The sequence below is a fragment of the Musa acuminata genome, chromosome BXJ1-3 (assembly GCF_036884655.1).
Source record: "Musa acuminata AAA Group cultivar baxijiao chromosome BXJ1-3, Cavendish_Baxijiao_AAA, whole genome shotgun sequence".
Classification (NCBI taxonomy): domain Eukaryota; kingdom Viridiplantae; phylum Streptophyta; class Magnoliopsida; order Zingiberales; family Musaceae; genus Musa; species Musa acuminata.
Window position 1 is genome coordinate 2188860 of NC_088329.1, and position 23526 is coordinate 2212385.

The window sequence follows — 23526 nt, forward strand, 5'->3', positions numbered from 1 at the left end:
GTCGATAAGCAACAAAAACATCGTTGAAGATGGTGGAAGAGGAAGCGATTCATTCTTCTTCCAAGCAAGCAAGCAAGCAAGCAAAAGCATGGATGGTGGCTGCAGGTCAACCACCGCAACACGGCGAAGCGTAGCGGAGGCGCTCACGGCAATGGAGGACGAGGAGCAGGAGGAGATGCCACTCCTGTCAACGCCACAAGCCAACCCCAAAGGGGTGCTGATCTATCTATCTATCTATCTATCTATCTATCTAGGCTTCCAGAAGATGTGTGTTGTTGTATACAATGGAATACAACGACAACTAATTTCTACCTGTTTAATGTTCATTGCGTGTACGTTTATCAAGAGAATATAACGATGGCGTGACACAGCAGCTCCTGCAATCCATCCTAACTGGATTTTTATTCGGTCTTCTGCCCATTGTTTTTGGTCCTAATCACGTTTTCTTCGTGATTTGATAGGTTAACTTATCCATTAATTTTATTTAATTTAAATCATTGATCAAAATATTTAAGTTAAAATTGATAATATTATCTTAATTTTATCTACTTTTGATACAGAATTAATCGATAAAGATAATCTTAATCTTCATCATTTTCGATGTGAGATTAATCAACCTATTACGGTAGATAAATCCTAATATAATACATATGAGACGTAAATTAATTATGACTAAAGTCTTATTAATTTTATTATTTTATACATAGTAAAATATTATTTTTCATGAAAATCTTATCTCTTTGCTTAGTATTTTATTATTAATCTAGGATTTCATATTTAATTTTTTTCTCAGTAATTTTAAACCCAGGTTACCATTCTGATTCCTCACTCAGTTTAGCAATGATGACCAGTCTTAACCTTGATTAAGTCTCATAATATAAGCTCTTCATCTATCTCACTCATAAAATACCCATAGCATACGAGCATTCGAACTAAATCGTTGATTGCTTCGAGTTCTTTACGGGCATCCAAGTTGTCAGTTCACTTAATTCGATCTATATAGAAAGTAAGAAGAAGAAGAAGAAGAAGAAGAAGAAGAAGAAGAAGAAGAGGTGGTGGTCAAACAGAGCGAGGTGGGATGCATGAATGAATGGGGATTGGCGAACCGTTCCAACATGGGTTTTATTAGACTGAATCCAATAAGGTTCGATCATTTCGACATAACGGAGCCTAGTTTCGGGTCGGATCGGGACTGCAAATTGACGGGTCCATTAAACGAACTTATGACACGACTTAGCGTTCCGTGAACGCGTTTGATTTTTGTTTACGTGCGATCAAAGTAATGGAGGGGGGAAGGTGGCCCCAAGCCAGCGAAGCCACGTGGCAAGGAGGTAGAGGTGGCGCCGCCATGTCCCTCCCGTTTCCCCTTTCTTCCCTCGACCGGGAATCGTCCTGTGTGATGGAATGAGCTGTGACTACGACGACACACATCCCCGCCTCGGGACCCACAAATAGGTGATTGCCACCCAACCGCACTACCCCGCCAGCTGTCGTCCCCTCGCGCCTCCCCTCTCTACCCCTCCCCTTCCCCGTGATTTGCTCCAACACCCTCGCGGCGTTCTCCACCGTCCGATGCGAGAAGATGATGAACATATACGTCCCGTGCCACTTGGGCTTTTATGTAATTCTCGTCACGTGTCGGGGTGTTTTGGTGGCTGGTCCTCCTATATTTTTCCTGGGGAAGCCTGGTGACCTCCCCTGTGCTCCTCCTGTCCATACTGCACGGCGTTGGTGATTCGAGTATGTCTTCTCCTCCTCCTCCTCCTCCTCCTCCTCCTCGACTGATCTTTTGTTGCTATCGATATGTGATGCATCTGAAATCATGTAATTTCTTATTGTTTTTCTTTTTAGTCTAAGTTGTCGGAGGGGGAATAGAAGGAGATCAGAGATGGTGAACTACTGGAAGTCCAAGGTCCTTCCGAAGATTAAGAAGGTCTTCGACAGGAACGGCAAGAAGGCTGCTGCAGCCGAGGCATGCAAGTCCTTCGACGATTCCAAGGTGGGATCATATTGTTTCTTCTTCTTCTTCTTCTTCTTCTTCTTCTTCTTCTTCTTCTTCTTCTTCTTCTTCTTCTTCTTCTTCTTCTTCTTCTTCTTCTTCTTCTTCTTCTTCTTCTTCTTCTTCTTCTTCTTCTTCTACTACTACTACTTCTTCTTTCTTATTACTACTGTCTGGGTTTGGTACAGGAGGACATCACCAAGGAGTTGGAGGAGAAGAAGGTTGACCTCCAGCCCAAAGTTGTAGAGATCTATGAAGCTTCTGCCGTTACGATCAAGGTCCGTCTTAATTCGCCTCTTCAACTCAAACAACATAGTCACAACAGCTAAATATTCTTGCACTTTCTGCTAAAATTAGCATTCTATCTCATCACAGACTTTGGTGAAGAATCCTACGGAGTCAGGATTGAAGAAGGGATCGACTGTCGTGGTTAAGTTCATCGAGGAACTAGTGAAGATCGGTAATTATATGAGATAGATATATAGTTTTTAGTTGTTCAAGAACATAAGATGAGCTCTCCTCGTGATCTACACAGAGTTCCCTGGCTCCAAGCCAGTAAGCGAGGCTGCGACCAAGTATGGCCCAGCCCTCGTCTCCGGCCCCGTGATCTTCATCTTCGAGAAGGTGTGCACCTTACTCCCCGCCGAAGAGCCGCCTGCTCCCTCCGAGCCGGAACCTGCCGCCACCGCCGCCGTCGAGAGCGCCAGCAAGGAGATCACACCGGAGGCTGCCGAGGAGATCAAGAAGGAAGAGGCCGAGAAGGTGGAGGAGACCCCAGCTCCTCCTGCTCCCGCCGAAGAGGCGCCGGCACCTCCGGAGCCCGAACCGGCGAAACCGGACGAGCCTGCACCTGAACCTGCCAAGGCTTGAACACCACAGCTCTCCCCTCCATATCATTCCATGCATGGACTTGTACATCTGCCTTCGCCACCTGCTCTATGTTTGCATCATTTGTTATTCTTTCTTTGACCTCTTTACCACATCACGCCCTATTGTCTCTCTCCTGTACGTACCTGTCACGAGGTTTCTTTCCTTTTGCATCTGTGAAGAACATGCAAATTGTGTATGATAATACTCCATGATTAAGTGCTGTCTGGTTCATTGTATATTTCAGGTGTAAATGGGTTTATATTTCTCGTTCCTACTGCTCTCATCATTGAAGTTGTTGTTGCCGTGTCACGTCCCACAGAAAGAGGATGTCAAGGAAACGCTCCGGAGAGGCTGTGTATGTTTCCTGTGGGCCTTCTGCGTCCGATCAGAGCTGTCCTCTTTTCCTTTGTTTGAAGCTTCCACGATTGAGGGTGTATAAAAACAATAGCTAGGCGGACAACATGAAGAAGTCAAGGCATTGATTAGGGGAAGATATATCGAGGAAAGGGACGTGAGATTAATCTCCTCTGAGCCAGCAGTGGAATAAGAGTAATCAATCCTACACGGAAAAGGAAGACTATAATGTGTAAGCTTGTGCTGTGCTGATAGATACTCCATGAGAGAAGGTGGCGTATTCTCTCGACACTCGAAAAGTCTGTCTGAGAGGGTGTTCTATGATAAATGTAGGATTTTTATTTATTTATTTTCTCTAGTTGATCTATAGAATTGAGAGAAAAATTCTTTAATATTCTCAATGTTAATAGTAGCAGCACATCAACAACATCCAAGTCAAACATTCATCATGACTTGCGAGGATTGAGTGCATGTAATGTGTGGGGCCATGGGTAAGAATTGTTATCAATGAGAAAATATTTTATTTGATTCGATTAAAATAAAAAAAATTTATTAATTGAATCATAATCGATTCAGTCAAAATTTACTCTGATTAATTTAAATAAAAAAACTAATCCATCTGTTATTAGGCCTAAAATCTCAATCCATCCCTATTTATTTATATCAATAATATAAAATACCTCGTCATCTTTTAATAGGTAGTTATATTTATAGATATAATTGACATCTTTAATTATGATCTATTATTGATTGATCTTTTAATATTAAGGTTTTGTTGAGGAAAATCTGTTGAGAAAAATTCTTTATTCTGTTGAGAGAAATCCTTCATCCTAATATATATAAATAGGAAAGGGAATATGTTAATGTATTGAAGCATTTTCACTTCTATTCTTATTCTATTATTTTCATCCGGAACAACAACATATAATGTGCCGTCCTCAATCGAGCACAACAGTACTTTAGGTTCATCTTGTAAGACTTAAAGCACAGGCCATGAATCAAGATAACACTTAAATCGATTGGAAAAGATGGGTAAAGAAGAGTCAATTGTATTGAGCCACATGCCGATAGCAATCAGTGATGCTATTCACATCAGCGACTCGAGTCTCTCTCCATGGAAACTCTGAAGCCACATTTTCCTACCAACCTCGCCTTCGTCTTCCCTTCTCAGTGTGCCTACCTCACAGCTAATGGCAACTACCCCCCCCCCGCGCCCTCCCTCATCTTCCTTTAAACACAAAGCTCCCTCCCTCGACCTTCTCCCAGACCTTCCTCCTCTCCTGCGACAGTGTTTCCACCGGCCTAGAATTCTTGCTCATGGCGCCGGCTTTCGTTCACCGTGATCGGAACACCGTCTGCGTCATGGACGCGTCGTGCCGGCTCGGCGTTTCGCTCGTTGAGAGGCTCCTACGAAGAGGATACGTTGTTCATGCCGCCACCTACGGCCGTGGTTTCGGTTCTCTTTATCCGGTCTCGTCCTGCGGTGAGTCGGAGGTTTTGGATGCTGATTGGGTTTCTCTGATGGCTGCTGTCGCAGGTGAATCGAGCGGCAGCTTGAGGAGGCTCTTCGGCGAGAACCGGCGGCTTAAGCTGTTCCATGCGGACCCCTTCGACTACCAAAGCATCGTCGACGCCATGAAGGGCTGCGCCGGGCTTTTCTACACGTTTGAGCCTCCTCAGGATCAGTCCTACGACGTAAGTGGTTAAGCATGGAATCGAGATGCTGGCTTTCTTCATGTCCCTGCAGCCATCGAACCGTACGGTGGTTGTCATGAGCACCAGCTGTTTAGTGGCAATTCTATTCGAACACATATTACTGTGACCACAGAACGGCTTCACATTAATCCATCTGTAAGGGGTTACGCAAAATCCCCGGCTATGAACAACATCCGGCAGACTTAGGAACGTAGCTAATATTAATCCTTTAGGATCGTGGAAACATGGACTTGCTTGTTCGGGACTAAATCTGTGGTACATGCATGCTGCAGGAATTCCTGGTTGAAGTGGAGGTGAGATCCGCACACAATGTGCTCGAAGCATGCGCTCAAGTGGAAACCATGGAGAGAGCGGTCTTCACTTCCTCGGTGACCGCCGTGGTATGGAAAGAGAACCGCAAGGCGGCTGCAGACTTCGATGAGAGGGAATGGAGTGAACCCAACTTTTGCAGGAAATACAAGGTAATAATAATACTATAAGCAAATGTTAAGCAGCCCAAGAATTCTGGTGACAGGATGGTGGAAATCAGTTCGCCTAGACCAATCCCTTCTGCCAGTAGCTTAGCATGTCCACTTAGTTTACCAACAGCATTTCGAAAGGGCCTCTGCCAACCTCGGAACCCAAGAAAATGAATGATGCAACTGCTGGCTGCTCCAATCAATTTGTTCATCAAGAAAGCATTGTTGCAGTTGCCTAACCATGGTGGAGCAAAGAGGTGAATCCACCCATGGCAGCTGATGGACGGACCCAGTCGTTGCGCAATTGTAAGCCCCAGCTTTGGTAGGTGAGAGGGCAGGGAATGTGGGTTGAATGGATGGCGATGGTTCGTGCACCCGCGAGCTAATAATCATCCCGTTAAATTCTACTTCGATGTACCTATCCATCCAATAATGTCATTCGGATCGTCGACTGCACGCTGTCTTCACCGTTTGTGCCTCATCGAAATCCTGCGGTTGATGGCATGCAGCTTTGGCACGCGCTGGCGAAGACGTTAGCGGAGAAGACGGCGTGGGCGCTGGCGATGGACCGAGGGGTGGACATGGTCTGCGTCAACGCCGGCCTTCTCCTCGTGGCCGCGGACCTCTCCGTCGCCGACCCCTACATGAAGGGCGCGGCGCAGATGTACGAAGACGGCGTGTTGGTGACGGTGGACGTGGATTTCCTCGTCGACGCCCACGTCGCCGTGTACGAGACCCCCTCAGCTTACGGGCGTTACCTCTGCTTCAACGGCGCCGTCTGCCATCCCCATGACGCCGTTAAGCTGGAGCGGCTGATGTCCCACGACGCAGCCCAACCCGCCTCGAGGTTAAATTTCTTTTTCTTTTTATTTATTTATTTATTTTTAATGTTTGATATGATAATTAATAGACGGGCGTATTAATTACTTGGCAGTGACGGGTTGAGGACGACGCAGCAGCGGATCCAGAACAAGAAGCTGAACAAGGTGATGATAGACTTCGACGCAGGGAGACACGTGGAAGAGTAGGTGCCGTTCATCCGTGGGAAGTTGGGAGTGAAGTGACCGAATGTGTATTAGGTCTAATTATAGATTATTTATGTGATTAACTATCCTTAGCATATCTATTTCTGTACTTTGAAATATTTAATCCTATGTTTACTTTCACATAAGTAAAAGAAAGACCGTATTATTAAACTGAACGTAATTAAATATTTCACTTTCAATGTAATTTTTAGATAATATGCAATTAACTATATATTATGATAAAAATTAACATTAGATTTGCATAAGAAAACACTTCAATGGTTTGGAATTTTCTTGGATCCACATCCTTTTAATTTATTTTTACGAATTTAAATTTTTTTAATATCATTAATTGATATTAATCGATAAACATTTGATCTAAATGCGAAAAAAAAAGATCTAAATGAAAAAAATGAAAAAAAAAAAAAAAAAAAAAAGTAACCTTCACTTTTTCATCATTAAAAACAAGTGAAGAAAGTGAACAAACAAAAAGGAGCATTAAAAAAGGGAATACAAAAACAAAAAACTTGTTGAGAAAATTCCACCCATTTTTTTCTTATGAAGAAAGTGAACAAATAGAAATCTACCACGTTCCAACTGATAAAGGATCCCTCTTCATTGCCAACTCAGTTGTATTCATGGATTAATATCTGATGATATATAAACCACCACTTGCATTATCAATAATATCAAGCACCAAGTCACAAGCAATGTAAAATTTTTCAATTAGGAGACACAAAAACATTTTCCTGCAAAAACTAGCAACACTAATGATACTGCTCCATATGAAAAAGGCTTCAAGGGAGAATTCTGAACATTTTATTCCATTTAAGATTATTCTCTGCATTAGTTCATTTAAGCCCCAGCCGCAACTTATTGAAGAGAGAGAATTAACACCAAGTAGAACACGAAACGAAACCCAGCATCCAAGAGCTACAACTAAGTATGTTTCCGGCTGTGCTGCAATACAATAGGAAAGGGGACAAAAGGATGAAACTCATGTGGCTCGAGGCATGGAGAAATATTATTGCAAAAGAATGACTTGCCGCACTGATCTCTTGAGTCGAGGATTCTCCCAGCTTCCACGGATCAACGACAGAATCAAGTGACCCTTTTTGAACCTCGGGCTGCAGCAACGTGATCCTGCCACAAGAAGCAAACAAACCTCAATTTTAACTCAACAATAGGCGACCAAGGCATACAGACCAGACTTACAATGTGATGTTGTCCGCATGCACCAGTCCTTGAAAGAAGACTGGCGGTGTGCATTAACCTACCGTTGCATGACCTACTAAACTCGAATTAATTATAAGCTCTGGTTAATAGGCAAAAGAATAACCTTTTTGAAATATTTACCAAGGACATTTATTAATTCATCAAAAAATAACTAAATCCCTGTGCTCCTTGGCATCTGATATGATGGATTCAGATTTCAGACAGCAAAGGTAATTGCACTAGCAGGGATCCAGGAAGCTAGCTCATTTTGAGTTGCATTCTGATGAAAATTGTCCTAATCTGTGCTGTGGGTGATTTTGCTGATGCAAAAAGACCATTTTTATACACGTGTAACTAAAGAAAAAAGATAATGATACTAATAAACAGTTGGGTATTCACCAGAATTTTTACACATTATATGTCAAGAACAAACATAACTAGATGTCTCTTTGTGCCTGCATGTATTAAACTAGAACAGAAAAGTATTTTCAAGCAAGTTCGAGAATTAAAAGATATCAAAGTGGAATAACTAAACATTTATGCGGAGGAAGAATCATTACCGATATAAAATCAAAAGCTTTAGTCTCTGCCTTTGGGCTTTTCACAACTGAAGCATGGCTTTGTACTGGATTATTCGAAAGTTGAAAGATATCGGGAAATGAAAAAGAATTACTTCCCTCCACGGCATTTCCAGTAGTATGTCCAAATCCAGAGTTGAGACTTCCAAGGTTTTGCAATAAAAGCTGCTGTTGAGCAATAAATGCACCCATTGTGCCATAATTCATTGACTGGCTAGCAAAACCTTGATTGAACATGATGTTTGGAGATATTCCATACTGCATAGGAACCTGCGGATACATGGCGTTCAAATCCAAATTAATGTTCATGGCTCCATTTGTAGGCATCTGGCCCAGTTGACTGCTATTGGGCAGAAATCCAGGTTGTTCATTTTCTTGAATCATGCCGCTGAGAGTCAACCCAGCCATCAAATTTTGTACATTGCTTCTACCCTTTCCTGCTTCCTCTTCGAGCTGCTCAGAATTTGCACCAAAAACATCCAACAAGTCAGGATTCTTAATTTCAGGAAAATTAAGAGCAATATCTGACTTCTTATCATCAACTGTCAATCCAGAGAAAAGGTCATTCTGCTCCTTATCCCCAGTCACATGGAAGGATACATCTGCAAATGGATCATCTTGATTTTGATTGTTGGTGGTACTTAAATCAGCAATAGAATCACTTTCAAATAGATCATCGACCAAAGAATCAGATGGCTTCAACTTTGCTGCACATTGTTCATGCTGCTTCTCCATGGAATCATGACTGCCATAATCATCAAGCTCACCGGTATCAATTAAGTCAGGCATTTGAACGACAGGGGCAGGTTTAACTTTCCCATTGGATGGCTCTCCTCTTAATCCGGGAGTTTGCTCGCCATCAAGAAGACTTAAAACCTAAACAAAAGAGAGGGAATCTATAGTCAGAATAGAAAACTGGCTCGAGAAGAAATGTGCAATACAAACAAACTGTATTGTATAATGATGCTATGTATTTAATATCACTCTCAGAATATTGTATTTTTTTTCAAAACTTTTCATATCAGAGCATATGAATATGAGTCATCAAATATCTCAGCTATGCCCAAGCAACCAACACCACCACCACAACAAGAAGAAGGAAAAAAGGAGAAAAATGAAAGCAATGGAAAACTGTAGACTTGGTATTGTAATCTCCAATCTCATCAACTTAACAGTTATCATCAAAAAGTTCTTGTTTTGTTATCAGATCAAGAATAAAAAAATTGATCATTGCTTAAGCACAGGTTCGAAAAATGACAAGCTATCATTCTTTCTCTTTCTCTAAAATCATTATACTAACTCAGCATCAGTTGCTGTTAGTACTATTCTGTAAGATAACTTAAAAATATAACTTTGATTTATGGAGGTCAGGGGAATTTTACCTCAACAGCTCAACCCATTTTGCTCGTGACAAAGGAAAAAGGAAAAGGCGTGCGATGAAAAAGAATTATATGTAATTTTTTTCTATGAATGCTTTACATTTGGCACTAACATACTTGGACAATCTTAAACTCATTTCATAAAGAGTGATTTTTCAACAAATATGGTAATCGAATCTTAGTAAAGGTGTGTGATGCTTTACCTGATCCATGCAGGTCACAACGACATCACACATGGAGGATGTAATAATGCAGATAACATTTGCAACAGAAATGCATCAGATAATTGAAATTTGCTTGTTCATGGCGGAACACTAATGTGGTAGGCGAGATGTACTTATCAGCAAATTCTATATTTTTTTAGAAACTACTATGTCAGAATCCCTATGCACAGGATGCGATGAAAGCTACTTAAGAAATGAATATATAACTGACATGCCAACTAGGCAGGGATCAATAATAAGAAAGATTAATGAAATTAGTGATTCATGAGCTATTACCATAGCAATAAAAAATCTGCAGGTCACTAGTTCAATAGTTGGACCAATGAGTCAAAAGATCGGACCACAAGTTTGATTTAAAAAATCAAAAAATAATTATACACAAATATATATGACATTTTTTATAATAAAAAATAACAAAAATATAGTTGTCAAATGTCTCTTTCTTATAAATTGAATTCATGAAACTTGATGACCAAAAGATAAAATTTGCAACTCTAATGTGTTGGCTGACAAAAATATAGGGCATTAGTACATGGCTTTAGGTAATACGAGAAGAAAAAAGAATGATTTTGAAAGGAAACAACTACAAAAAAGATGATGGCAAAAAAAATAAAGACAGCAGTGATGAGAAAGACGAGAGTGAAATCGAGAGAGGGCAAGAACAACAAGAATGAAAGAGGACATCACCAGGAGAGAGGATGAGAACAGAGAAGATAAAAACGAGAGGATGTTAGAGGGGCCTGTTAGGAGGGTTCAGGTAGCACACACTTTAAGGAAGCATCTGATTTTTGTTAAAACACTGTAGTATAGATATTGAACTACTTAAAATTCCTGAAGTTGGATTATAAACAAGTCCAAGCCACTTATGATTCTGAATAGGGAACAACATACAAGAAGTAAATGACACAAACCAAGGATGAAACTCATAGGTATTTGAAAGAAACCTTTCTGCTATACATAATTTTCCAATAAGTTGTTCATGGCTCTCTATCTCCAAATTTTTAATAAAAAAAGTACTCATCTGATTGTGGAACAGAATGCAAGCACCCATTCATGAGGGATCATAACATATACCCAGCTTACAAGTGCAATTAGCAATATGAGGATATACTTTTGAATGTTAACAAAGTCATTCCAATATTCTAGGCAACAAATTCATTTGAACATAGAGTACCTTTATTGCCTTCTCCCTCAAAGAAGCTTGTGGTAACTCTGAACATTTGACCACAGAATCCTTGTTTTCAGTAAAATAAGACACTATCTTAAAGAAGTGCTCATCATCTTTTTTCCTTAAGATCGACTCCAAGACACACATAGCCTTCATCCTGACCTGAAAACACCATGTAAACTTTACAATATTAACAAAGTTTAACGAAGATTTTTATCCAAAGTAAATTATTTGGTTTCACTTCAAATAGTTATCCAAATAAAATGTTGGATTAAACTATATACTACCCACTAACAAAATCCATGTCCTGTCTAACATCAAGCATTACCAAGCAAAGTGTTTACATCTGTTCAACCTATTTACCAAAAATGAGACTGCCTTGACGAGAAAAATTAGCTTCCAAGCCTCCAATATTTGTTGTCATACTAAGATAGAAAAGAAACTAGGAAATAAAAAAGTAGTGGAAAACATGGAGTTAAAATTAGTGCGCCAAATAAAACAAAAAATGACATTAATATAACTCCATATAATCCACCAACTTGTAAATTGCTCGTAGGAAATGTGAGATCCACATAAAACAAAAATTGTACACTAACAAAAATTGAGATCCACATAAGTTATCAACTTAGCACTCAGATGATCTGTATCGAAGTCAAACAACAAACACATGAAATATAGGGTATATCCCATCATCACTTTTTGTTACATGGTAGTGCAAGAAATTATAAACGCTTAATATTTAATACTGTTCCATTTGTAGTCATTGGAACATGCCATCTAAAGATTCCACTATTTTTTTGGAGATGAGTTTTTCACCAATATACAGAAAAAACTTGTAATTCAATACAAAAAAGGATGTTTCATAAGTGCAGTTGTGCACAATATTCTGTACAAACATCTAAAAATTAACTAAACATTTCCATGAGAAACTAATGAGCAGATCAAAAGAGTGATTGGTCAGTCAGCTTACCTGCCACAAATGTGATTGGAGTTTTATCTCCAGGGCACGACTTATGGCCACTCCATCCAACCTTGCAGCCTCTGCAAGAAAAGCCTGCAATGCATCACGAGTTGGTTGTAGACGTACACCTCCAGATGTAACAATTGTCTCCAGAAGCCTTCCCTCACGAGTTTTTACCTCTGCATTACTTGAACTTGTGTCCTCATTTGCCACAGAAGTGGTTTCGCTCACTCTCGAACCAGGGCTCCATGTTCCGGAGTTTCTTTTTGAGATCTCAGAAACTTCCCAACTTTCTCTCTGATGTTCATTTCCTCCATATTCATTACGACCATCTACTTCTGTTGTTAAAGACCTTCTGAGGTTAGGGCTCTTATAACTGCCAGTATCATTTTTCCTCGAAGAATGAGCAGCAGCAATGGTGCTAAGTCCCTGCTTGATGGAGGCACTGCCAAGATCAACCACTTCACTGAGAAACGATCTTTTCTCTCCAGCTGGAACCTCAAAATTTGTATTTCCGAAGCCTTCGATGCGCTTATTGAGGCCTTGCACAGGTGTCACTCCCTTGTTGTCCTCAGAAACGAAGATGGCAGCAATTGCCTCATGAGCAGTGTCACGGACAGCCTGGTTAAGAGCATCTCCTTTCAGCGGATCTAATTGACCTTTATAATGGAACAGCTGACGCATTGCTACCGAGTGCCTCTGCATTTCCCTCTTGAACTCATTTCCAGATTTTCCCACTGCATACTTGATCAGCCGAAGAGCCTTGGGAAAGAGAAAACAAGGATCAATTGTTCAATGCAACAGTATAAATTCTGTACATGGGCATATAGACTGCAGTCCCATCTGTTTGATAGAACGCTTTAGACAAATATACACAAGTACTTATTTCCCAACATATGGTTCTGTTACAGGTGCGATATATAGGAAGCACTATGTTATGTGGCAGTGACAAAATAAAAAGAAAAAACCATAATCCTTCGTTTATAAAATCTGTACACCGTCTGCATGAAGAATCCAGACGCAAAAAAAAAGAGGTAGAGAAAGAAAAGAAACTTGTCACGATATGTTTGTTTCACAGAGAAAAAAAAAAACAAAAGGGAAAAAAAAGGTTGTCTCATCGCATCATGCTTTGTAAAATAAACATCGAAGATACAGACATTGTTGACGTACAGAATATATATATATATATATATATATATATATATATATATATATATATATAATCTAATACCTTTTGCTTCACTACTGGGCTCTTGTGATCCAGCCGTTTGAGAACGTAGTCAGAGACCTCCTTCACAATGCCCGCAGGCGAAATTCGCAGAAGCTCACAAACCTCCTCCAACTTGTATACTGGAGCGACCTTATCTTCGTCCGAGGTCACCCCATCAACCATGCGAGTTCTCCAATACGCTTCCACAGCTCTCCGGCTTTGATCCATATTCACAAATCAAGATCTTACGGCGAATCCCAATCAATTACACCCACGAAATCCAGATAACAACAATAAAAAGCACTCGAATCGACCAGCAACCAGCTTCCTGTATTCCAAAATTCCAGATTCACAGCAGAAGTCGACCACCGGAACACCTAATCCGACGGATCGCAGCTCCGATCAAGAACACAACCTTTGGAAGAAACGAATTCAACAAATGTTAGAAAATCCTCAAAAGAAACCCTAACCAATCGGTATTCCAAAGGAAGAAGAATATTACCGATCCGACGGAAGTCCACAAGGACGAAAGGATCGGCGGAGAAGAGGACGTCTGGCTCGAATCGACCAGGTGTTTTGGAAGAGGGAAAGAGAAACGGAGAAGAGAGACGGGTTCGATACGACCACCGACGTGGGTAATCCGCGTCTCCGACACAGAGAAAGGACTTCTGTGTCGAACGCGAGTTCCTCGTGACAGTTGCTCCACAAACACGACTTCCTCGTGCCAACTAAAGTAGTTTGGCTTCTTCTTATTCGATGGATCGATCGATCGGATCTTAGTTAACTAAAATATCTAATTTGATCGATTCTCATGGTTCACTAAACCATCGGTCGGATTAGCCGGTCCAATTTGGATACCACGGAAGAACCGGAGCGATTTGTAGACCGGTCGACAATTCTTCGGCATGAAATAGCCCGTCCGGTCCAATCCGATTCCGATAACCATGGGTTCGCGTTTCCAAGGGTGTAGATAAGATGGGCGGATCGAAAGCAAAGATAAATGAAACAGTACTGGCGAAGAATCACGCACAAAATTTTCAGGGCTTTTACAGAATGGAGAACTGTCCAAAGGTGAAAGATTGTTCTCTGCAGAACAGCCAGAGCTAAGCATCAACTGATTCAAACCTGAGACCTTGTGGAACACGAGCGAAAGGCCATCACCATTGTTCCAAATTCCTGCCTTCTGATAACCCCAGACAAAGTCTACATCTTTGTGGAAGTCAGCACGAACCAGACCGCCGCCGAAGGCAACCATAAGAACAAGAACACACAAACTCGCCATCCTCTGTGCCTCTGCGCTCTGCAAGGAAGAAACTGATGCACCAGTATTTATAGGCTTTAGCCATGGTTGATGTATTCATATTCTTTAGCTGGCTGTTTTCATGTGGTTTGAAGAACAAGAAAGCCTTCGATATGACACCCAAGTTAGAACAGGTCCATGAATTCTTTCGCTTGTTCTTGGGGTCTGAGAGAGTTGTGCATTTCTGAGGCTGGAGACACTGAGCTCAGATGTACCCGACAAACAATTTCGAGGTATTATGGATAGTTATGTGCAGCACAACAGAGGATCCAAATAAAAAAAGAGTAATCATCGTGGAAATGTTCTATTTACTATGATTTGAAATCCTCACAAACAAATAGTAGATTTAGATCGTTTTGCAGATATGAAGATGCAGTATTCCTGATCATTCTTCACACTTTTGGTCTAATATCCCATCTTCCGTTTCAGGCAGGTTTGGTTGAAGAATGCTAGAAAGGAGAAGAGGAACTACGAACACAAAATACTTTCTTCTTTGTGTGACCGGAAAAAAAGATGACAATTTTGACATAGAACAGCATCAACAGCACTCGAGAGTGACATGCACTCGAGCACTAGATGATGAAACAGTGGAAGAAAGGAAAAGATAGATCTCATGCAGATGTAACTCTTCAGCTCTCGTATGAATAACAAAAGAATCGAAGCCATTCATTTCATTTGTTTGTTCAAATAAGCATCGACCGGTAACTTTCAGCATCAACTCGAGCTCGTCCATCTCCGCTAATACTTGGGAAGAGAGCATTCAGGGGGCATTGCTCCATCGAACCTCTCTGTATCTTTGCAGTAATCGTAGATCATGAAGTTGTCTCTCGCCCATTTCATCTGTCCCTGTTCTTGGTAAGTCAGTGTGCTGTACTCCGGCGAGGTCCACCAATTAGCCGGGGAAGCTGCAGAGCACTCGCCGCTGCTGCTTGGCCCATACCATGGACAAGCTCTCAGCTGCAGGTACCGGTAGTAGGCCACGAAAGGTGCAGAATTCCAGTCGATCTTTACCAGCCCACCTCTTGTTGCCCACTCGTCAGCCTCCCAGATGCTGGAGTAGGCTCTCATCGCTTGCCGATTGGGAAATGGAACTCCGTAGCTCTCGTAGTTCCTGAAGACTCTGATCGGAATCCCGTCGACCAACCACCTGCAACAACGAGTGACATTAGAAGGATTCAGCAGCTGACGTAGAGGCAAAAGCACAGAGAACAGAGAGCAAACTCACACGACTTGGGATGGGTTCCAGTGAATGGTGTAGTTGTGGAAGTCATCCGAGGGGTCGAACCAAGGATAGAACTGCTCCTCTCTGTTCCCCACGCCTCGCGTGAAGATGTTTGTGTGGATGATGTAGGGTTGTCCGGTCTCATTTCCGAGGAACTCAAAGTCTATCTCGTCATGCTTATCCCCTGTCGAAGACAACTGCAAGGAACATGGAATGCAAATTAGCTGAAATCAAATCTAAAGCTCGAGAACCTGCAAGCATTCTGCACTAAAACCCACATAGTACGCTGTTACAGTGCCAGCAGAGTTCCCCTTCACCAGTTTGATCTGCACTTCGATGCTTCCAAAGAGATACTGATTCTTCGTCACCATCCCGCAACCTGAACATGAATGCAGGAGAGGGTGAGGATCGAATGCAACCCGACGTAGCTAAGCTCGGAAACAACCGGTCGGTGCAAACCTGAGACATTGTCGAGCATGAGAGAAAGGCTATTTCCGTCGTTCCAGATTCCTGCGTTCTGATAGCCCCAGACAAAGTCTACGTCGTTGTAGAAGTCAGCATGAACCAGAGCTCCATCAAAGGCAGCCATCAGAAGAAGAGAAGCAGCAGCAGCAGCAACAACAACAACAACAACAGCGTGCAGACTTGCCATCTTGCGACGACGGATTGTAGTGTTATAACTTTGGCAGAAGATAGAATGAGAAAAAAAGGTCTAAAATTGTATGAATATGTTAGAAGGAAATAGATTATTATTCAGGTGACACAGTTAATTAATAGTAGTGAGAGATGGATGAATGCCTAAAGAAAGATTTTAATGAGAGTAAAAAATGAAAATTAAATACATTTGATTTAATTAAAAATATTTTTTTTGAGTATAAGTCTGATGAACAAATATTGTTTGGTAACAGATGCAGTTTGTAATAAAAATATTATTTGTGTAAAACTCAATGATGAAATCATATTCATATAGCTAAGATTTCATGACTTGCTCATTTTATTAATGGGATAAGAATAAATGAATGTAATTTGTAATATATAACAAAAAATATTAATGGTTTTGCAATACTTATCCTTTATAAAAAAAGAAAACAAAACCCAAATTGTTGGCATTTCACGAACCAAAATCACTACCAGCCTCATATATTTTATTTATATTCGAACTGAGTAGAAGCATTTAGTAAATTCGATCTCATAAATTGATGAATTCGAGAAAAAATACTTACCGAATAAACAATATTTCCCTCCTCGAGTCGTCGCTAATTAATTATTGCCTCCTCGGTCCCTGCCGCGGAATGCATCGAAGAGGGGAGGAGGAGAAGAGGAGGATGAGAAGGGCAAAGAATAAGGAGAAGGCCAGAGAAAGGAATAAAGGTAGGAGGAGGAAATGAAAAAGAGAGGAAGGAGAGGAGGAGTAATAATTAAGAAGGAAAAATAAAACAAAAAAAAAGGATAAGAAAAGCAGAATAGACAAAAAAAAATGCATATACTTTATATTCAAATTTTTAAAAGTAAAAAATTAATTAGTATGGACACATTTCAGATAATTTATATTTTTTAAATTTTAACTTAAATAAACTAATAATTTGGTTCATGAGAAATTAAAAAAAAAACTCAGTTTATGCTTACATTATTTTTCAATAATGTGATATTATTTACATGAATTCAAAATCTACTTGATAACTATGATAAGTTATTAAAATGTAAATAAAAAAAAGTCAAAAATTATGTTTCCTACCCAAAAAAAATTGTACCAAACAAGTTACATTAAGAGGAGTTGTCAACTAGTTCTTTGAATTTATGGTATTTTTTGGCTTGTTTTTATTTATTATTGGAGTGATCTCTTTTGTAAATTTTGATAATTGTCAAGGAGATTTGGAATTCATTTTAAGATAATCCATACATGTTTATAGTTCTAAAAAATTAAATATATATTATATAATCTTGTCAAGAAAAATTTGTGCGAAGTCGACTTCTATTTTCTGTCTTATCATATTAGATCCAAATTACGCTGATATGATAAATAAAAATATATATATTTAGTACACGAGATTCCCATCAATACGAGATCTAACGAGGGTTAATATAAGCCGCCTTACCTCCTATTTTACTATACCCTAGACAAAGAGGAAATAATTTGCAAGGTTAAAGTATGAGTGTTATGCACAGAGAATATAAAGCACAGGGAAGAGGTGGGATGGGTTGGTGGGAGTTCATTAAGGCACCAGTAAGATAAGATATGGTTGCTTCCTATGATATGCCCAACAGCAACAAGATGACATTGAGACCAAGAAAAAGTGGAGCATTACTCTTCCAAGGGGATAGCCTAATTCTGGGGGAACATAAACCCACCACCATTTTCCACTGTCTCATATCTTAAGATGAATATGAGGAAGCCTTTGAACCATTCTATGGACAACATCATAACCACTAAAAATTATACAGTGCATGTCCCCACAGACACTTGAAGATAGCAGGCATAGCTTTACCATGCATGTCTAGTACTCATACAGTTTTACAATGCATGAACAGCACCCAAACACAAACACAAGCATCCAAGGATCTCTGCCAGAACAGTATCACAGAGCTGGATCATGAGCCTCTTTCCAGTGAACATGAAGTCACCTGCAAAATCCATGACCATAAGTAGAGAATACACCATATGATTCTGCAACCTTTGCTTGACCAAAAGGAAACAAGTTCTGGATCTTAATAGTTGCCCTGGCAAGGACAATGATCACCACCTGAGCAGAGAATACAAACAAGAACAAAAGCCACCATTAGCATTATTGACCTTGTATCATTGACCACAGAGGGTCCAGTGACCAGCATTAGAGGACTGCATGGGGCATGCATGATCCCTGATTCATTTCAGAAAAAGTCGACTTTTGTGCTAGACCTCACAAAGAGACAGCCCTTCCATCGGGCATTCATCATATTTACTGTTATACGTCAGAATCGGAATCATAAATGAAGCGTTTGTGACCAACACTGGAAACAGGAAACGATGTGCAATCATAAGTCGTAAACAGCAACCCAAACATTCATATAGCAACAATAACAAGCGACGCATACAAAGACTCAAGGCACAATCTTACAAAGCTTGTGTCCCTACTATATCTTAGGAAGCTAATAGAAAGTCGTAGTCCATGACAAACAGCAAACCGCAGAATATGATACAACACAACTGCTTAGTTAAACCCTTGAACTTTTCATCCTCAACAAGAAACTTGGGACCATCTAATTCACTTAACCTTGGCAATGATGCCTAGTTCCAGTTCTTGCACTTCTCCATGGCCCTTGGAGCTGGAGAGAGAAATTCAGGTTTTGTTAGTGTAGAATTAACAAATAAAAAACGTTTATTATGAAATAGTCAAATCTGAACACAGCAGACACAAGAAAGACAAAAGAGGATAAATTATGAAGTAGAGGACTACAGAATCATCACTATCTAATTAAACCAATGATGACAGTCATAACATAAATTTTTCACAGGTAAATTAACATATATGCATTTTGCTCACTACCAAATGCTGGAAACCCGCCACTTAACATGTTTCTACTAGTGAAAAACTAGGTTTTAGGCTATAAAGAATTCTTTTCTTCAAGTGGTAGTTAGCAAAGATCAATTAAACTACATACGAGAATACCATTAAATAACCCACATAGTGTATCACATGATCTAAAAGATCAAAGCGCTAAATGATTGTATGATACTTATTTTTCAGATCCAACTTAAATCCATCATACTTGTGAAATTAACTAACTGATCACTGGATATTAATATCAAAGTACAATGTAAAATTTGATAACTACCCCGACCATGTTTATATGAAGGAGAGAGAAGATGAAATAGCATATTCATTCAACAGGTACAAAGAGCACATGAATGGTTTGTGGATTTTAAGATCATTTGTATTGTAATGCTTTCAGATCCAAGAAATGAGATCAAGAAAATGAAATAGAACATTTTTACTCGATCATACTTACCAAGTCCAATAGCATCTGAACCCTTCATGATCCTGAGCCTCCTGCATGTGTCAGTGAACATCCTGAAATTTCAAGGAACTGTGGTCAAATAACATCGAAAACACTAAACTTATAAAAGGGAGTGTTATCAGAACATGTGATTTCTGTGAGCAGTAAAACACTATTAAGGAGATGGAATAGTCTTAAGCTAAAAAAAGTCAGTCAGAGGGTCTATAAAATGGTATAATATTACAGATTGATGTGGGTTCGAAAGGTAACAAGCATTGGTGCTTTTTCATAACCGAGTATTTGGTTAACTTTAAAAACTTGCCTAAATTGATTTAGCCATAGGTTATTTACAGAAAACTGTTCAGCGATAGGTACTAAAAGATACCATACATTCTTCAACGCAAGTTTATGATGATAAGCAAAATGGAAAGAAAACAAGAAGTTTATAACACGTTTAATCTATAGAAGCTCAACAATAACCTTCGCCTTCCACCTAAACAATTTGTTTCTTTTTATGTCTAGTGGATAGAACACTTACTCCCATGGCACATCACCAACAAGCATCCAGTCTCCATCCTTATCTTCATAAGTAAGAACATACTCAGAACCATTTAGAAGATCCATCAAATGACTCTCAGATAATCCATCACTGTTCGGTATTCCATGAGAACCGCATGGGCCTGTGAAAACAACAAATGCCGAACACAAGTAAAAGAAGAGACTTAAAAAATAAATTATATGATAGCATGTATAACATATCATACTTCATGTAAAACAAACCAAGTCATAGGAAAAGACAGCCAAGTCTTACCTCCCAGAACAAATTCCAGAATAAAGCTGATAAGCAAAGGTAAAAACAATGCTAAGAATATAAAAAGAGTTACTCAATTTATAGGCATCCATGTTTGATACAAGGGACACAGAAGGGTAACATAGTGGACCTGCACTGTGACATTTGTGAACCAAATATAGCAAATCTGGAAAGTCAAAAGTATGTTGCAAAAGTGACATACATAACCATGTCAGTTAAAGTACATGAAGAAAGAAGAGTCATAAAAGATACTATTATTAGTCAAAAAACATCTCCCTCGAGGAGAACAAGGAAACAGTCCAAGCTCACCAATGGTAAAGCAGCTGAACATCTTCTCGAGTGCTGATGACAGTTCCTTGTAGTTGTCATACATTTTGAGATCCACTTTCCTGAGGTAGGGGGCTCCATCCATACTAACCTTCACATAAAGGCACCCCAATCCTTGTTTTCCATCAGCATCATCCTTACTCTTAGATGGATTTGTAGCCATAGTATTCTTCCGATAACTACGGATCGGAGGCCAACCAACCACCTGTGCCCTGTCACATACACATGTATTCAAAGTTCAGAATTCTATGGCCCAACTCATAGATTGATTGTTCATGAACACAAGTTTCCCGTGAGGCTGTCAGACAACGGATTCATTAACAAGCTAAAGAGATCAGAAAGCTTTCACTGAAAATTTTTGTAGCTTTTACTAAATGTTATGGTCCATATGGAACATGATGTCTCAATTTCTTGACATCTAATAGGAAATTAGAATGAACATAATGAATTCCATTATAAACATTAGAAGCAAAACAATCTGAACATCACAAACATATTATATGTAAAAAATGTGCTTAGAAACAAGATTGTGAAACCACCAAAACATCTGAAAAATATTGCTTAATCCTCCTACAACGGTCAAATTGTATATTTTTATCCTTTAGGAATGCAGTTAATACAAAAAAAAAACACACAAAATTTCAAAATTTTCTCCTTTAAATACTATCCATCATGTTTCTCCGTTCAAGTATACAATCAAATTTAAAAAGAAAAAAAAAGGATAAAGAATAAAGACACAAACGCAAGCACACGGACAGATGCTTTCATTCCATGAATAAATAAGAGTGATCCATTAATTTTACTCCTCCAGAGCACAAAAGTATATACATACATATATGATTTAATTATTTTATTTATTACTAAAAAAATATCCTGAGAACTCCTTTTCTTTCCTTTCCTTATCTTCAATTAATTGCTTTTTCTTTTCAAGGTGTTCTGGGGTCGGTTCTGTGGCTGAGCAGTAGTAGAACGAGTAATGAATGTTTTGATTGCAATCCTTGTGCGGGGGAAGTTACAGAGCGTTGTGGATGAAAGATGACGCTTTTGTCGCCAGATCATTCAGAGGAAAGATTAGGAGGACACAAGACTAGGGGCTACAATGAAAAGGAAGGTTCAGAATTATTAATCGGCAACAAAATAAATGAATTAACTCTACGGTTTTAGCAGTTAGTTTAAAAACACTTGTGTTTCTCAGAGCGTCAAAGCATTGCCACCAAAGTTCCACCTTTGGTCGACCGAATCTGGCTCTCTTCGCTCAAAAGCAGAGCAACTGAGAGCACACACCAGATTGTCGAAACTCATGGAAAACCATAACAAAGCCTAGGAGCAGAGCGATGATGTGCATCAGAATTGGGAGAGGAACAGAAATTGATTAAGAATTTCCAACCAAAACAACAACTTTAGATAGCTCGAACACCACGAGAGCACCTGAAGCCACTTACTTGGCAGCAGGAGCCATCGCCCGATCATGCCCAACGGAACCACCGACCTGGGCAACGGCCTTCATCTCCTGTCCGACAGCATTCACCGCCGTGTCCTTCCCAGCATTCCCCTGGCCGGAGGGCTTCCCTGTGCCGCCGCCGGCCATCTCCCCCCTCGGCGAGAACAATCCGCCGCCTTTCCCCAAATCCACCTCAGATCCACCCTTTCCGGCGGCAAAGCGCCACTTCCCGGCACCGTCGATGGCGTCGGAAAACCCCCTCTTGCCGCCGGAGACGAAGCTCTTGGGGAGCGGGAGCAGCTCCAGGGTGAGCCCGACCTTGTCCTTGCGGTCCGTCGTCTCCGACCCCGGGAGCCCCAGCCTGAGCTCCGTGGCACTGAGGGTGAGCACCCGTTCCTCGACCGCGGTTGCGGGGGAGGAGGGGAGCTCCGACAAGCCTAGGTAGTCATGCTCCAGAGGCGGTGACATCGACGTCTGCAGAGAGCACCACCAGAGAACATAAAAAAAGTGGCGATCCGAGAGTAGCAGAAGTAGCGGAAGTGGAAGGGAGGGGTGGTGGAAGGTAAAAAAAAGGAGGAGACACCCTTTGGGCTTGGTTTTGTTTGATGGAGAGAAGCTTCCAACCTATAGCAATTTTAGCTTTTGGGTTTATGATTAGTTTGGGACAATAATGCTAATAAAAAAATAATTCCAAGTCTAATCATGTCTTCTTTCGAATGGGAGAAACGCCTGCCGGTCTCGCACAGCGGTGTGACCAAAAACAAATATATTTACTTATTTTTAATTTATTTTGATATTAACTAATATAAATATACATTTATTTTTTTATAAAAAAATATTCATTTATGTCTGTCTTACGTCATACGCTTCGTCGATAATGACAATTTTCAGAGAAAATAAAACCAAAAAGAACGAGCACTGTTCTATATAGTTTACGGTGACTTCCTTTTATAGTTCCACCTGTAATGTCACACCCTTATTGTTGGAACCCTTTTTTTTTATCTTCATTTCTGGTTCTTTAAGGGTTAGCTGCTGTGTGTCTAACCAAATAGATAGATAGGCTTGCTGAGTACCATATCATACTGACATATAAAGAAATTGATAAAGAAGAAAGAGGAAAAAGAAAAGAAAAAGAGAAATTACTTTTTAAAGTGCTTTTTATAAAGAGGGGAATAGTCATATTAGTATACGTAAAGGGGAAAGAAGAACGATTCTAACAAGGATGATTGATCGTCCATATCTCCATTCTGTATTGGGGGGTTAACACAAAGTTAAAGCTTCCCATTCGAGCGT

The 23526-nt window shown here is 40.1% G+C and overlaps 5 protein-coding genes across 10 annotated transcripts; 2 read left to right on the forward strand and 3 right to left on the reverse strand.

Moving 5' to 3' along the window:
* Positions 1 to 1595: 1595 nt before the first annotated feature.
* LOC135616168 (plasma membrane-associated cation-binding protein 1-like) lies at positions 1596 to 3105 on the forward strand. 2 transcript variants are annotated; one of them, XM_065115355.1, is made up of 5 exons: positions 1596 to 1740; positions 1852 to 1999; positions 2188 to 2277; positions 2357 to 2459; positions 2535 to 3105. In XM_065115355.1, the coding sequence occupies exons 2-5, from the start codon at positions 1889 to 1891 to the stop codon at positions 2867 to 2869; spliced, it is 639 nt and encodes a 212-aa protein (XP_064971427.1). In that variant the 5' UTR covers positions 1596 to 1740; positions 1852 to 1888; the 3' UTR covers positions 2870 to 3105. The 2 variants fall into 2 exon arrangements, with proteins under 2 accessions (XP_064971427.1, XP_064971433.1); XM_065115361.1 differs by having other exon boundaries at positions 2375 to 2459.
* A 1318-nt stretch (positions 3106 to 4423) lies between these two features.
* LOC135616188 (cinnamoyl-CoA reductase-like SNL6) lies at positions 4424 to 6593 on the forward strand. 4 transcript variants are annotated; one of them, XM_065115384.1, is made up of 5 exons: positions 4424 to 4679; positions 4761 to 4918; positions 5212 to 5400; positions 5907 to 6244; positions 6332 to 6593. In XM_065115384.1, exons 1-5 carry the CDS (start codon positions 4541 to 4543, stop codon positions 6423 to 6425), a joined length of 918 nt encoding a protein of 305 aa, XP_064971456.1. In that variant the 5' UTR covers positions 4424 to 4540; the 3' UTR covers positions 6426 to 6593. The 4 variants fall into 4 exon arrangements, with proteins under 4 accessions (XP_064971456.1, XP_064971459.1, XP_064971464.1 ...); XM_065115387.1 differs by having other exon boundaries at positions 4424 to 4673; XM_065115392.1 differs by having other exon boundaries at positions 4424 to 4670.
* A 625-nt stretch (positions 6594 to 7218) lies between these two features.
* On the reverse strand, positions 7219 to 13871 carry LOC135616179 (protein MODIFIED TRANSPORT TO THE VACUOLE 1-like). 2 transcript variants are annotated; one of them, XR_010488292.1, is made up of 7 exons: positions 13660 to 13871; positions 13179 to 13572; positions 11957 to 12709; positions 10993 to 11148; positions 8198 to 9091; positions 7469 to 7565; positions 7219 to 7382 (listed from the first exon to the last, which is right to left on the reverse strand). XR_010488292.1 is itself a non-coding variant. In XM_065115370.1 (6 exons), the coding sequence occupies exons 2-6, from the start codon at positions 13383 to 13385 to the stop codon at positions 7524 to 7526; spliced, it is 2052 nt and encodes a 683-aa protein (XP_064971442.1). In that variant the 5' UTR covers positions 13386 to 13572; positions 13660 to 13871; the 3' UTR covers positions 7219 to 7523. The 2 variants fall into 2 exon arrangements, 1 of the variants encoding a protein (XP_064971442.1); XM_065115370.1 differs by having other exon boundaries at positions 7219 to 7565.
* A 1200-nt stretch (positions 13872 to 15071) lies between these two features.
* LOC135636500 (probable xyloglucan endotransglucosylase/hydrolase protein 26) lies at positions 15072 to 16325 on the reverse strand. The gene is made up of 4 exons (XM_065148192.1): positions 16139 to 16325; positions 15958 to 16058; positions 15683 to 15876; positions 15072 to 15604 (listed from the first exon to the last, which is right to left on the reverse strand). The coding sequence occupies exons 1-4, from the start codon at positions 16266 to 16268 to the stop codon at positions 15196 to 15198; spliced, it is 834 nt and encodes a 277-aa protein (XP_065004264.1). The 5' UTR covers positions 16269 to 16325; the 3' UTR covers positions 15072 to 15195.
* Positions 16326 to 18701: 2376 nt separating this feature from the next.
* Positions 18702 to 22828, reverse strand: LOC135616204 (auxin-responsive protein IAA17-like). Its single transcript, XM_065115399.1, has 5 exons — positions 22235 to 22828; positions 20775 to 21004; positions 20193 to 20334; positions 19667 to 19728; positions 18702 to 18982 (listed from the first exon to the last, which is right to left on the reverse strand). The coding sequence occupies exons 1-5, from the start codon at positions 22699 to 22701 to the stop codon at positions 18945 to 18947; spliced, it is 939 nt and encodes a 312-aa protein (XP_064971471.1). The 5' UTR covers positions 22702 to 22828; the 3' UTR covers positions 18702 to 18944.
* Between the last annotated feature and the right edge of the window lie 698 nt (positions 22829 to 23526).

What these genes read in the sequence shown, in the direction of transcription:
- LOC135616168 (XM_065115355.1), top strand. Translation starts at nt 1,889, where the DNA reads ATGGTGAACTACTGGAAGTCCAAGGTCCTTCCGAAGATTAAGAAGGTC. An exon ending in AGTCCTTCGACGATTCCAAG is followed by an intron (nt 2,000 to 2,187) that starts GTGGGATCATAT and finishes GGTTTGGTACAG; the next exon opens with GAGGACATCACCAAGGAGTT. An exon ending in CTTCTGCCGTTACGATCAAG is followed by an intron (nt 2,278 to 2,356) that starts GTCCGTCTTAAT and finishes TGCTAAAATTAG; the next exon opens with CATTCTATCTCATCACAGAC.
- LOC135616188 (XM_065115377.1), top strand. Translation starts at nt 4,541, where the DNA reads ATGGCGCCGGCTTTCGTTCACCGTGATCGGAACACCGTCTGCGTCATG. An exon ending in CTCAGGATCAGTCCTACGAC is followed by an intron (nt 4,919 to 5,211) that starts GTAAGTGGTTAA and finishes TGCATGCTGCAG; the next exon opens with GAATTCCTGGTTGAAGTGGA. An exon ending in ACTTTTGCAGGAAATACAAG is followed by an intron (nt 5,401 to 5,906) that starts GTAATAATAATA and finishes GATGGCATGCAG; the next exon opens with CTTTGGCACGCGCTGGCGAA.
- LOC135616179 (XM_065115370.1), bottom strand. Translation starts at nt 13,385, where the DNA reads ATGGATCAAAGCCGGAGAGCTGTGGAAGCGTATTGGAGAACTCGCATG. An exon ending in GCCCAGTAGTGAAGCAAAAG is followed by an intron (nt 12,710 to 13,178) that starts GTATTAGATTAT and finishes CTCTTTCCCAAG; the next exon opens with GCTCTTCGGCTGATCAAGTA. An exon ending in TGAGGGAGAAGGCAATAAAG is followed by an intron (nt 9,092 to 10,992) that starts GTACTCTATGTT and finishes TCTTTTGTTTAG; the next exon opens with GTTTTAAGTCTTCTTGATGG.
- LOC135636500 (XM_065148192.1), bottom strand. Translation starts at nt 16,268, where the DNA reads ATGGCTGCCTTTGATGGAGCTCTGGTTCATGCTGACTTCTACAACGAC. An exon ending in CATGCTCGACAATGTCTCAG is followed by an intron (nt 16,059 to 16,138) that starts GTTTGCACCGAC and finishes ATTCATGTTCAG; the next exon opens with GTTGCGGGATGGTGACGAAG. An exon ending in GCACTGTAACAGCGTACTAT is followed by an intron (nt 15,877 to 15,957) that starts GTGGGTTTTAGT and finishes TGTTCCTTGCAG; the next exon opens with TTGTCTTCGACAGGGGATAA.
- LOC135616204 (XM_065115399.1), bottom strand. Translation starts at nt 22,701, where the DNA reads ATGTCACCGCCTCTGGAGCATGACTACCTAGGCTTGTCGGAGCTCCCC. An exon ending in GTTCAGCTGCTTTACCATTG is followed by an intron (nt 20,335 to 20,774) that starts GTGAGCTTGGAC and finishes TTGTTTTCACAG; the next exon opens with GCCCATGCGGTTCTCATGGA. An exon ending in GTTGGTGATGTGCCATGGGA is followed by an intron (nt 19,729 to 20,192) that starts GTAAGTGTTCTA and finishes TTGAAATTTCAG; the next exon opens with GATGTTCACTGACACATGCA.